Source organism: Rutidosis leptorrhynchoides, chromosome 3, assembly GCF_046630445.1.
Source record: "Rutidosis leptorrhynchoides isolate AG116_Rl617_1_P2 chromosome 3, CSIRO_AGI_Rlap_v1, whole genome shotgun sequence".
Lineage (NCBI taxonomy): Eukaryota > Viridiplantae > Streptophyta > Magnoliopsida > Asterales > Asteraceae > Rutidosis > Rutidosis leptorrhynchoides.
The window spans coordinates 329,015,286-329,030,484 of record NC_092335.1 but is presented as its reverse complement, the minus strand read 5'-3'; the positions used below and the strand labels follow the sequence as shown (position 1 = coordinate 329,030,484).

Below are 15,199 nucleotides of genomic sequence, written 5' to 3'. Positions count from 1 at the left end.
ACTCTACAGACGAGTGGATATGTGTTAGGGATATTCTAGATGCATTTTGTTAATGTCGGTTACCAGGGGGTTCAATCCATATGAATGATTTTTATGAGAAATGGAAATGAAAATCTTGTGGTCTATTAAAATTATGGAATTGATTGATTATGATAAACTAATGAACTCACCAACCTTTTGGTTGACACTTGTAAGCATGTTTATTCTCAGGTTTGAAAGAATCTTCCGCTGTGCATTTGTTCATTTTATAGATATTACTTGGAGTCGTTCATGACATATTATAAAAGACGTTGCATTCAAATCATTTGAGTTCAAAAAGGCTATTATGACAGATTAGTCATTCATATTAGGGGAAACATATATCATTCGTATTGAAAGGTTATATTTTGAAATGAGTTTGTCTTTTAAAGGAATGCAATGTTTGTAAAACGTATCATATACAGGTCAATACCTCGCAATGTAATCATATGTTATTGTATTCGTCCTTATGAATTTGGACGGGTCACGACATGTGGTATCAGAGCGGTGGTCTTAGCGAACCAGGTCTTGCATTAATGTGTCTAACTGATAGTTGTTAGGATGCATTAGTGAGTCTAGATTTCGACCGTGCCTGCATGTCAAAAGTTTTGCATATCATTTCTTGTCGAAACTTACCTGCTTATCATTCTTAAGTCTAGACGCGTTTTTCTGCATTTATTGCATAAATAGTGTACAGACGAATTCCTATCTTAGTATATCGGTTACTGTGAACTTTGCCTGACATCTTTCAAAGATTCCTCCGTAATTTATGGGATTGTGGTATTATATATACAATTGTAAATTATGTATTGAAGAATACCAAATCTAAGACCTATAATCTATTTCATACCAAAAATTCATTTCCCCGATTACACAAGATGGATCCCGCATCTAGTTCGAATTCCTCAGATTCCAACAGCTATTCCGATATGGAATTTGACCTGAGCTCCGAAAGCAGTGTAACCGGAATGGATCAACCAATTAACCATCATCTATTCTGGATGAATTGGGGATGGGTTCGTAATCTACTTAATCATAGGAGACAAGAAGAAGGTAATCCCTTCCATCCACCACATTTCCCTCTTGGTGAAGAACCTGAAGCACTTACCGGCGAACCTATTCGAAACACCATTTTCTCTCTCATTTCCAGAGTATCTCATCACGATTATATACTATCCCATATCATAAATCTTATTTATCCGATCGTCCGAACCACCGATCATCCCGGTATAATAGAAGAAGTCAACGAGCTTCGCGCTCGAGTAGTGGCTTTGGAACATATGGTGCAAAGATTACAAGCACCATCAACAACACCAGTACCGTCAGCAACATCCACATCGTAAGCCTCAATACCACAAACACCAGCAGCATTACCGGCATCAACAGCACCACCATCATCAACATCAACAGGATCATTACCACCACCAACAACCGCATCCGCATCCCACACCTCAATATCACTTCTAAATCTGTACTTCGAGCATCAACGTCATACGCATCGTAGATCCCAAGAAGTACCAACAACAACAAACAATGAAGTATTAATTTATCACTTCATTGAAGAAATGTTCTGCAGAGAATATGTAGTTTCTAAAAGTTTTAAAGATTACTATTTATAGTTCTAACCGTAAATCAGATGAGTGGAATGAATAGAGATGATAGAAGGAAGAGTAGAAACCCTGACAAAGATGGTGCGTGATTTACAAGCTAGACTGGTTATACAAGTGCCACTGGTAGTACCACCAGCATCACCATCAGTATCACCAACACCGGCAAAACCTGTAGCACTACAAGCACCGCTAATTTCATAATCACCAACATCATCACAAATCAACAACGCGTATATTGTATCAACGAGTTATGAAGCATTAACTCATTCCCTCTGAAGAAATTTTATATATTATATATATATATATATACATATATACATATATACATATATATATATATATATATATATATATATATATATATATATATATATATATATATATATATATATATATATATATATATATATGAATTTTGAGATCAAAATAAATCTTTTTGGGTAAAGGGTTACCCCGGCAAATGCTATAAATGATAACAAAGGATTACAACGCAAAGAAGCACAGCTGCTACAAGTGACTCTTGCTCCACCTTTTTTGAGCTCTTGAAATTAGTCGCCATCAGTTTCAACCCAATGTTCGATCGAACAGACTCAAATAGCTGCTCTTCTGTCTTTTTGCCTTTGTTGAAAAGTCTCGAATTTCTTTCTTGCCAAATAGAATATACACTGGCCCCAAAGTAAAGCTTCACCACAATCCAATCGCAGACCTTCTTCTATCTCCTCTAGTGATCGCATCTCGACACAACTTCCATTCATAACCCCCCAAGTCTACTCGAATCAGACCCATTACTTTTTTCCAAACTTTTTTCGAGTAAGTACATTGAAAAAAGAGGTGTTCGTGAGAGTCCATGGTGTCGTTGCACAATAAACACTTCAAAACCGGATTAGCTCTTATCTCCCATGGCTTCAATCTATCTTGTGTTTTGAGCCGCTCACCCATCAATAACCAAATAACAAATGCATGTTTCGAAATACATTGTGTGAACCACACTACATCAAACCAACTTACCACTTAAGCACACGGTCTTATCGATTCCCATATGCAAGAAACAAAAGCATTGCAGTCAATTACATCAATACCTCTCCGCACCAATTTATCCTCCATATTGTTAAGATAAGGAGCCTGGACAGTAGCTAGAAGAGGGTATTTTGCTAACCAATTATGAGGCCAATTAAATCCAGAACTCACCACAATATCACTAACCTTAGCTTGTTTGGAGAAACCTGCATTGTTGATGTCTACCAAGGAAATGAGCTCACATAAAGGACCCAACACACACCATTCATCGAACCAAGCGGAGGCCGTTTTGCCATTGCCCAACCGATAAATAAAAAATTTCCTTACCATTGGTCTTATTTGAAGCAATTTACGCCAACTCCATGAGGACCCAGCAACAATCGAAACTTCCCAAATATTATGGCTACTAAGTTTATATGTATGGATCCATTTAACCCATAACGAATTTTTAAGAGTTAGTATTATCCAAAGATGAAAAGCCATAAGAGCCACATTCCAAAGTTTGAGCCTTTTAATACTCAAACCACCATCTTCTTTTGGCAAGCAAACATCATCCCATTTCACTTTCGCCTTGCCCCTTTTTAGCTCTCATTGACACCATAAAAACCCCCGCAACAACTTCTCAATCTCCTTAATTATGGCATCCGGTAAAATAAACGAGGAGCACCAAAATAAATCTCTTTGGTACTAAGCTATTATGTATGAATTGAAAAAGTGTAGATACTACTCGGTTAAATTCATATTACTAATATGCTATGATGTACATCCTTCGTTAACAACTTAACCATCGTGGAGAAGGAGCTGCAAACAGTAGTATTCGCCTTCGAAAAATTTCATTCCTATCTCATCCTGTCCAAGACTACAGTCTATACAGATCATTCAGCCCTCAAATATCTATTCACAAAGCAAGACGCGAAACCAAGACTCCTACGATGGATCTTACTCCTTCAAGAATTCGACGTTGAGATTAAAGATAAAAAAGGAGCAGAGAACGTCGCAGCAGATCATCTTAGTCGTTTGGAGAACCCAACGATGGAAAAACTTGCTGAACAAGATATCAAAGAGAAATTTTCGGAAGAACAGCTTATGAGTTTAGGACAAACTCACATAGGATCACAATTTACTGACACTCCTTGGTATGCCGACATGGCCAACTACTTAGTTGCCGGAGTAGTACAAAAGGGAATGAGTACCTCCCGAAGAAGAAAGTTCTTCAGGGATGCCAAGTACTACTACTGGGAAGATCCTTACCTGTTTAGAATTTGCCCTGATCAGATAATCAGGAGGTGCGTAGATGAAAAGCAAGCAGCAGGGATTCTTCACCAATGTCACCATGGACCAACTAGAGGTCATCATGGAGCAAACTTAACCGCGAGGAAAGTCTACTAATCAGGATTCTACTGGCCATCTATATTCCGAGATGTGCAAGAGCTTGTAAAGCATTGCGATGCATGCTAAAGCAAGGTATTATCTCTATGAAAAACGAGATGCCTCGGACTAATATCCAAGCTTGCGAGATCTTCGATATATGGGGATTAGACTTCATGGGCCCATTCCCAAAGTCTAACGGAAAAGAATATGTTCTCGTAGCAGTAGATTATGTCTCCAGATGGGTCGAAGCTCAAGCATTTCCGACTAATGATGCCAAAGTCGTCACAAATTTCCTGAAGAGACTCTTCTGTAGATTTGGAGCTCCCTGTAGGATAATAAGTGATAGAAGTACACACTTCTGTAATACTCAGTTTATGAACGTGATGCAACAATACGGAGTTACCCACTAGATGTCCACTTCCTATCATCCGCAGACTAATGGACAAGCAGAGGTCACGAACAGAGCACTCCAAAGAATCTTAGAATGAACTGTCGGCCATCATGGAAATAAATGGGCCGAGAAGCTAGATGATGCTCTGTGGGCATTCCGGACTGCTTACAAGAATCCTCTAGGAACTACACCCTACCGAATGATCTATGGAAAAGCTTGTCACCTTCCGCTAGAAATCGAATACAAAGCTCTCTAGGCGCTGAAGACCTGCAACCTCGATCCCTCAGTTACCGGAAGACATAGGAAAATGCAAATGAACGAACTCGCCGAATTGAGAGACCAAGCATATGAAACGTCATACATCTACAAGGAACAAACAAAGCTTACGCATGATGCAAAATTGATCCCTACAAAGTTCGCCCCTGGAGATAAAGTTATTCTCTTGAATTCTCGGTTCAAGAAGTTCGCGGGAAAATTTAGATCAAGATGGAGTGGCCCATACAAAGTTGTACATGCTTTTCCACACGGAGCCGTGGAATTGGAAGGACCTACTGGTAATTTCAAAGTTAATGTCCACCGGTTAAAAGCTTATCTAGAAGACCATGATAAGGAGGAGCACGTCTTCTCCTTTGATCCATTCTGAAGATCTAACAAGGAAAAGTCAAGCTGTAATGACTTGATAAACAAAGCGCTCTTGGGCGGCACCCCTTGTTTATCCTTTTTATTACTTATTATTGTTTTCTTTTCAATTATTTTCAGTCTTAAGATATTATCTCAGTACTAATAACTAAACGCCATACTTGCGCTTAGTACTTACAAGTTTGTTGAATGTGTTCAGGCAAAATGCCAAGTTCAGGAGCTTCAGCTTATATTCTCGTTCACAGGAGGAGGACTCCTGTAGTTTACTCTTCCGGAAGCAGTGTTGATCAGAACAGGCCATCAACAGGGCAATTAGGCCCAAGACGATTGATATTAGAGAGCGTTGAGGAGGATATCGGCACAGCACCTCCAGCTCCTCCCGTTCGACGATTTAGACGTTTAGCCAGGAGACCAGCCGAGCATACATAGTTGCCAGATACGCATGAGCCAAAGATAGTGATACATTACGGAGCCACTTTGAGTGACCCTGATGTTACATGGGCACTACTCAGAGATCAGCAGAGACTCTACAGAGCTCTGAGAGCATACCTCCAATGTTAGGGGATGCCACACACTACTCTAGGCCTATCTTCATTTAGGCTAGCATGCCGTGTTCAGCCGACACGACGAGCTACGCCCAGGCATTCCACACCGGCCTCAGTTCACTCAGTTGTCTCAGCTGCTATGCCTGCACACGCTACTCCTATTCCCATCACACCGCCTGCTCCAGTCACCGAGCTAGTTGTAGTCACTGAGTTACCAGAGGGTTGTCACCTAGTCACTATTCCTATTTCAGTGGAGCTGCCAACGGCCCAGGCATTTGAGATCACTGGGAGCATACCTGACGAGGAGCCTTTCCCAGACTTATCCCACCTGGAGATGCCGTCAGACTTATGTCTGGATTCATTACTAGGCCCTGAGTTGGATATAGGGAAACCTCTCGAGTACTTGCCGAACCTAGAGGATGATGAGATCTTCATATACTTCGCAGAGCCAACACAGCGCATTGACCAGGATAGTATCCCATAGACTACTTTATCTTTATTTTATCTTTTAGTTTTTTTTAGCATTGTACTAAAAAAGTTATATATAGTGGAAATGCTGCCTTTCTCTTTTTGTTCTTCATGCAGAAATATTATTAAAAGAGACTAGTACGTAGGAGATTGACGGTAGGAAGGCCCATCACTAGGAAAGTAACACGACCATAGGGAAGTAATCCTTCCTCAAACCTATTTCAATTATAACGCACTAAAATCTCTAAGTGTGGGGTAACCCCCACAACTAACTTAGAATTTTAGAAGTCAACGTCCTTAATTTATAAATTATCAAAATATTCTTTCTAGAGAACATTAGGGACACTGTTCTTCTAAGTGTAGGGTAATGGGTAAGGTTTTTGAAGGTCGAAGTTTTAAAGTTAAGTAACCATAAAACGCCAAGTTTTGAAAAATTCTTTTGTCCAAAAAGTAATTAAGCAATGGATATTGGGTGATTTTGAAAAATTCTTACCTTGTTTTTGCCCAAAAGATCTAATAAAATTGCTAGAAATCGGTTTTCAGAACATTTAATAGAACGGAACGATTAAGCTGAAACTAATGTTTTGTGTCAAAAGATTTCTTTTAAGAAAATATGTAAAAGGCTACGCATGATCAAGCACTACCCCTACTCTAAAAAAGTGAGGAATCTTTGACCAAAAGTATCTGTAAGACCCATCAAATCTACAGTACTTTGTTATTTCAATTGATGAGCGTGCCGGTGTACGGTTCAAGTTAGAACTTAGTTCCAACATACGTTTCGAGACCAATGGTTAGTGAGCGCCATACGTGGTGCAGGTGCGATACTCCTTCCGAAATCATTCTGAATAGAGAAGACAAAAAGCCATCCGTTTCCATTTCCACTCCACGCAATTTAAACTGACCAACTCACATAAAGAGTTGATGAATCAGAAATATTCACCCCAAATTCACTCCCAAAATACACCATATAACATTCACTCCCCTTTCCATTCATCCAAAGATCCATAGATTAATAAAGCGATAGATCGATCAAATTCGCTTCAAAAGCACTAGTTGAAAGATTCTGAACCCCTGACTGTTTTTGATAGGTTAAAGACCTATTTTCAGTGAATTATCACTTCCTCTCTGGGCACTAGGAACGAAAGACAAAAGTTATGGAGAAAGGGTATGCCAAAAAAAAAAATTATGATTATGAAAGAGCAAAGTCTCTAAGAGCAAAGTCTCTAATAAGGCAAAAAGAAACCCGAGGAGATGCCCTAAAGAAGAATGATGGAAGAGCAAAAGAAAAATTCTAGACAAAGTCTTATTAAAATCCGCCTCTTCCGAAGAAAACTTTACGGAATTCTAAGCCATTATCTATCCAAAATGGATACTCTGAAGAATCAAAGTCTATCAATTCTCTCAAAAAAAAATCAAACGATCTGGATACCTTTCACCGAAATTCATAAATTTCCAACCAAACCCTATAACCCGTCTTCCTCTTGAAAGAATGCTTAGGAAGAAGATCAGTTCCGTCCTTACTTAACCGGTGGAGATATCGATGCTTTACCAAGCTTATGATGAGAACTGTTACACGACTGTCTTCTGAGCGACAATACAATTAGAAAAGGACACCCTAAACACTTGAGTGATACGAGTGATCCGTCAGTGAGGAGCCTGATCATGTATACTCTACATCCGATAGTTGGAAAGTACGCCTTTTCCACTATGGACGCAATTGAAATCTAGCGACCAAATCATCGAAGCTCGAAACTTTTTCTAATACTTTCGAAAGATGTGCCAACTTCTGATGAAGGCATAATAAAAATATCTACGGGTGGGGCAAGGGAGAATCTATTAGAAAGATCCTTATATTCCCGCTTTCTTGCTTGAGGACAAGCAAAGGTAAGTGTGGGGTATTTGATATCGGGCAAAAAGTCACATTTTTACCCCCTAAATTAAGCCCTTAAATAATAAAGATTAAAACTTTGTCGGCAAAATTATCGCTTTTTCGGTTGATTTTGTAGATTAAGTAATTACAAAGGCGATGCAAAAAAATCAAGCAAAATGGTGCTAAAACGAAGATTCTAGAGCGAAAACGGTGAAAGACAAGAAATCAAGTTACGATCCAGTGAATCAAGGTTGACCAGCACCAGATACGGCCTGCCAGTATGGAGTACGGCCTGCCAAACGGTCCAGCAAACGGCCCCTTAAAATGGCCTGCCATGCAAACGGCATGCCAAATACGGGCCACCAAACGGGCTGCCATACGGCCTGCCAGCCGTATTCTGGCAAAAATCTGGTCTATTTAAAGGGCCTTCTCCATCCATTCCAACACACACTCAACTTGCAATTCATTTTATATTTTCAATCTTTTTAGTTAGTTTTAGTAGTAGTTAGCTTAGCTTTTATTTTCTGGAGGATATCCCGGCGAGTCCCTGCGATCTCGGGCAGATTTGTTCGGCCTTTTCAGGTTTTTATTCGAAACGCTTGTCTTTTGTATTAAACATGTATTCTTACTTTTTATGTTTAATAATGTATTCCGATATTGCCATGATAGCTTAATTTATCTGTAAGTTGCCATGATAGAAGTTTGGGTTAGCGTAATTATGTTAATATAGTACGATTACTGTTATAATACTGAACTAGGAAGTCTCATAGATTTGTATGCTAGCATCTTAAGGATTGACCAACCTAGGTTGTGATCAAGACTTGTCCACCTATATGAAATTAGCTACTTCATAGGATTAAGACCCCTGGTTATACTGTATCTGAAGATTCTATAAACTCGGTATGGCCAGAGTTCCCGAGAGGCATTTAATGCACTTTTAAGACACGGAACTTAGGAATTGAGACATGAATGACCTAGTATGCCTATTGACTATTCCGAAGAGACCTCTTAGGAGCTGTTAAGTTCTAATTAGTGCCTTTACTCTATGATCCAAGCCTATTGTATGTTCTTGTCTGATTGTTGCCTTAGGTCTTAGTCATATCAACTGTTTAGGTATTCATTAGGTTTCTATCTGCTTTACTATCAGTATATTAAATGTGATGCGGTATAATGTTTGATTTTTTTGTGATCTCATAAGTATGATGGAATGGTTGTTAGATTTCATTTAAGGTTTTGCCAACTTAAACCAACGAACTCCTTCCGTTTGTGATCAGTGTTTAATCAACACGACACGTTGTTATTCAGTTACCTAAACTGATAACGAGGGTTAGGATTAGAGCTTAACTCACTAATAAACCTAGTACTTTACTGAGGATAACCTTCGAGGTATTGTTACACTTCAGTTATACGACCAAGTGACATACTTCTCACTGCTCAAAGAGAACTCCGAGAGTTCAGAGATAAGTAGGTCTGTGTAATTGGCTCATCCAACAAGATCTACATCAATCCAAGCATAGTCTTAACATAAGCATAATTACCTTTCCCTAACCCAATACAGATATCTTGGTCAACATTTCCCTGATCTGCATACTCCGGATATCCTTCCACTTTATTTACTTTTCTGCATTTAGGACCTTTAGCTAAAATCAACTACTATCTTTTATCCAGGTAATTTAACTAAAAGACAATTATCCACTTGATCTTCAATTCGTTAATTAGCATAAAATTCAACACTAGGTTAACTTACACCTTCTACACCTCAGAAAGTAAAAGTAAATTTAGGCCCCGCATAATATAAATAAATGAAGACACTGTGTGCTACCAAATCGGACATCCTGCGACCTAACGACACCGTACAAATAAAAACCGTCCGTTAGTGGCATATCAATAACATATGAAACTAATCATTTCTTCAAGTTTGCCACTTGATTTCATCTTAAACCTCATTTGTATCTTGACGATTACAATCTACGTTCAAACTTTTCATGATTCTTGAAAGCACCTCAATCGAGAAGATGAACCAGCCGCACTTCATCTACGAGAAGAAAGATTTGAGCAATAATCATGCACCTGGAAAAACTATCGGAAACTAAGTAAAAGTTTAACTCGAATCCGTATCAGATCCTATAAGCATTATTATTACCCAAAATAACTTGGTAACCCCTTTCAAAGTAGCAAATTTTGTCACAGCTCCAACATGACAACTTCAACTTTTCCTCCAGAGTAACTCTATTATAACATTGATATATACGATTACCCTTTCATCATCGTTACCGGAGAACCGTTTATATCTCACCACATTCGCAGTAAACTTACCAGCAACTTCATTGATCTTTGATTTTCTGAAAAATCATTATATTTATCAAAACCCTATCATGTGCTCATTCGCATTTTGTAACGAGAATTACCATACCAACTACCGGAAATTAGCAATCGGTATTTTGAATCTCGCAGCGTTTCTACATCAACAGTTATATTGTATACATATAACCTTTATCTCCTAGAATTATGATCTTCAATTCTGAAATTCTAAAAAGTACCTAGCCTACGAATCAATACACTGAACTTTGAAAAATCCGAATGAAGCAGCAGAAACTGTAGGCAACCAAAACAGTCAAAAGTTTGATGATAAAGAATAGTGTGTTGACAAAGCTCAGAAAAAGTTTGAAACTGAAAAATGGATTGATCAAACTATGAAGGAGTCCGTGGATAAATTACAAAGACTAAACCTGCCTTCAAAGAATCTAACTGATTCAGTATCTACTGAAGTCATTAACGAATACCTTGCTTCTGACTCTACACTTTCATGGACAAATATTCTTCATCATCCATCGATATTAGAAATTCTAAGATATCATCGTATCTTTTATTATAAATATCCTCGATACTTCTGAAGATATCTTCATTACTATTCTTATCTGAAATCAATAATCTCTTCGCAATATCAGTGTTACATCGGAAAGGAAACTGTTTTAGTTTCTAAATTCTGGAAAAAATATTCGAATTTAAATTATGAATGTTTTAGAAGTAATGTTGGGAACTGAAGCATGAGTTAGTATAATATAATGACACTTGATCAACGTGATTATATTACAGTAAGTCATACTGAGTTTGTAATGGAACATGATGATTTACAGACCATAACATCATCATGTGCCATGTTACACAACTCTTACATTCTATATAATATATAAACATATTAAGAACATAATTTCTTGATAGTTCTATCTTTTTTCTTTTATTCTGGTAATTTAACCAATCAAGATCGTGCTATTACAGTTTATTTCTTAGAATATTAATTATGTTCATTCGAAACTCCATACCTACGAATTCTGGACCATTACTTGCTAAACTTAAAGTTGAGAAGAGAAAACGAAAGCATGGAGCATATTGACGAATGTTTTAGAAGTATGAATTAAGAAAGAAAGTATAGAAGATAGGTATGTGGAAACAAGAAAACGAAGGGAATGGAATTATAATGAAATATCAGACAGGGCAATCAAGACAGATCATCGCATTAACCAAAGAGGATTCTAATTTCTTTAATTACCGAAAAACCAAATCTTATTAAGAAGATTTTCTCTAAATCTTTAAATTCCATAAATCAACCGTGACTACGTCACTGGATAAGATGAACTTGCATCTACTCATTTCATTCTTTTGTGATAGCTTCACTCGTACTCTTCGAGTAATCGAATTATTTTATCCAAATTACTCAATAGTAATAAAACTCTATTTATCAGCTCATATTCGTCAGGAAAACATACTTATTGTCAGCCATGACAATCCCAATCAAATCTCAGGACGAAATTTCTTTAACGGGTAGGTACTGTGACGACCCGAAAATTTTTGACCAAATTTAAACTTAATATTTATATGGTTTTGACACGATAAGCAAAGTCTATTAAACTGAGTCTCAAAAATCTTGAACTGTTTACATGGAAAACATTTAACCTTTGACTATTCCCGATGATTCACGAACAATTGGTTGTAAATAAATATGTATATATATATATATATATATATATATATATATATATATATATATATATATATATATATATATATATGTAATAAATTGTAAATATAGAATATAATTTAAACATAACAATTAAACACATAAAATTTGATTAATAATATTATTTTTATCATTATTAATATCAGTATTATTATATATAGTAGTAAAATTTATGATTTTAATTATTAAGACTTTTATTATTATTTTTAATTACCATTATCATTAAAAACATTATTAATAATATAAATATTAATATAAAAAATAACACAATTTATTATTATCATTAGTAACATCAATTTTAAAATTGTTGTTAATAATTATTATTATCATTATTGCTAAGATTATAATTATTATTTATATAAATATTGTTGTTATTAGTATTATAAGTATCATTAAAACTATAATATGGTATTTGACATATAGAAATTGTTATATTATTATTATTATTATTATTATTATTTTTATTATTATTATTATTATTATTATTATTATTATTATTATTATTATTATTATTTATCATTAATAAAATTATTATTTTTATAATTAGTATTATTATTAGTATTATAAATAATATTATTATTATCATTATTTTTTTATTTTTTTATTATTTATCTAATATTATTATAGTTATTATTAAAGTAATTATTATTAGTGTTATGATTAATATTCATTAGATAATAATACATTTTATTGTTGTTAATATGATTATTATTATTATTTTTTATTATTAATGTTAATATTTATAAATATTATTTATATAAAATCATAAATATATTAAATAGGAATCAGAATCCGTTTCCAGTAGCAATCAAACTGTATAAAATTTGTTTTATTGTCTCTAAACTAGTACCAATCAAAATCTAATAACTGAATATAAACAAATTCAGTTACATATCAATTTCTCTTTTTATTTTTTTCTCTCCACTTTCTGTTGCTGATTGATTCCTTATGTTGTGATGACCCGGAAATTTCCGATCAGATTTAAACTTTAATCTTTATATATTTACGACACGATAAACAAAGTTTATTAAGTTGAATCTCACAAAGTTTAAAACTGTGTTCATGCATTCATTTAACCTCGACCAGTTTCGACGATTCACGAACAATTAATTGTAAATAGATGTATGTGTATATATATACATGGTAATTGGAAATATAATTTGAAATATTATATGTTGTTGTTATTAAAATTAATTATGTAAAATAAAATAAAAATAGGATATTATAATGATTATTATTTAAAATATATCTATATATAAATAATGTATATTAAAAAAATAAATATTAAATTTATTATTATGTTATTAATATTATTAAATTATATTATTCTGGATTGAATGTGATGGAATGTTTAACCGAACTGAAATTATTGAATTAAAGTTCATGTCATGAAAGGACCCGTCCTAATCCATCCGGACGAATTCCGTATCGATTATAAACGATTCACAATAGTTGATTACATCATGAGGTACTTGACATCTATATGATATATTTTACAAACATTTACATTCGTTTTTGAAAAGACAATATTTCATTACATCAAAAGTTGACGGCATGCATACCATTTCATGGTATATCTAACTATAATTAACTACATAATAATCTTGATGAACTCAATGACTCGAATGCAACGTCTTTTGAAATATGTCATGAATGACTTCAAGTAATATCTCTAAAATTAGCAAATGCACAGCGGAAGATTTCTTTCGTACCTGAGAATAAACATGCTTTCAAGTGTCAACCAAAAGGTTGGTGAGTTCATTAATTTAACATAAATAATCATTTCATAATTTTAATAGACCACAAGATTTCATATTTCCATTTCTCATAAACATACGTCCCATGCATAGAGACAAAAATATCATTCATATGGATTGAACACCTGGTAACCGACATTCACAATATGTATATAAGAATATCCCCATCATTCCGGGATCCTCCTTCGGACATGATATTAATTTCGAAGTACTAAAGCATCCGGTACTTTGGATGGGGCTTGTTGGGCCCGATAGATCTATCTTTAGAGTTCGCGTCAATTAGGGTGTCTGTTCCCTAATTCTTAGATTACCAGACTTAATAAAAAGGGGCATATTCGATTTCAATCATTCAACCATATAATGTAGTTTCAATTACTTGTGTTTATTTCGTAAAACAGTTATAAAAAAGTTCGCATGTATTCTCAGCCCAAAAATATAAAGGGTAAAAAGGCAAATGAAACTCACCGTATTGTATTTTGTAGTAAAAATACATATAATGACATTGAACAACTAAACGATGCAGGGATGGCCTCAGATTCACGAACCTATATCATTTGTATAATTATTAAAATATATAATGGATTCACATAATTTCATTTATTATTATTTGTTATTTATATATTTTAGTTATATAGAATTTATTCTAAAAATCCATTAAAACATTTACAATTTTTATATCTTACATTATATATTATATATATATTTATTTGTAGATATATTTAAAATGATTAATATTATATATTTAGTTGTATCAATATATCTATATATATTATATGATCTGTATTATATTTAAAATCATTAGTTGGTTATATATATATATATATATATATATATATATATATATATATGCTATTGATAGGTTTGATATATGTATATAGTTATGAGAAATATAATTACAGTATATGTAATAAGTATATTTTATATACAAAATATTTGTCTGGTTAAAGAGATAGTTTTGATAATAATAATAATGATTTAATAATAATAATAATAGTAATAACTAATATTAATAATACTAATACTATTAATAATTATAACACTTAATAATAATAATAATAATAATAATAATAATAATAATAATAATAATAATAATAATAATAACAAAAATGATAAGTGTGATGATAATAATAATATCCATAATCATAATAATAATATTACACTAAAATGGTAACATTAAATAACAATAGTATTAATAATACTTATAGTAATTAATGATAATAACAATAATAATAATACCTAAGGATGATACTAAAATGATAATAATTTTCATGATACAATAATTATAATACTTTAAATGTAAATATGATAATAATAAGTATAATACTAATAAAAATAATAATAATAATACAAAAGACTACCTCAAAAGAAATGAGTTCCAAAAAGAAAACAGCTCGCGCCTTGGTTCGAACCCGAGACCTCTCGAATAACCTTAACATTCTGAACCGTCGAGCTGTTTGCCCAGTTTCTGATTTAAAGTGATTTTTTATTTCTTTTA

At 34.0% G+C, this 15,199-nt stretch overlaps 1 protein-coding gene across 1 annotated transcript in view; it reads right to left on the bottom strand.

Moving 5' to 3' along the window:
* Window positions 1–2,639: 2,639 nt before the first annotated feature.
* LOC139901122 (uncharacterized) overlaps window positions 2,640–15,199 on the bottom strand; it is a 63,862-nt gene continuing 51,302 nt past the window's right edge. The window contains exon 3 of the mRNA XM_071883860.1: window positions 2,640–3,230. Within this exon, the coding sequence (XP_071739961.1) occupies window positions 2,640–3,230 (591 nt within the window). The remainder of the gene's footprint in view (window positions 3,231–15,199) is intronic.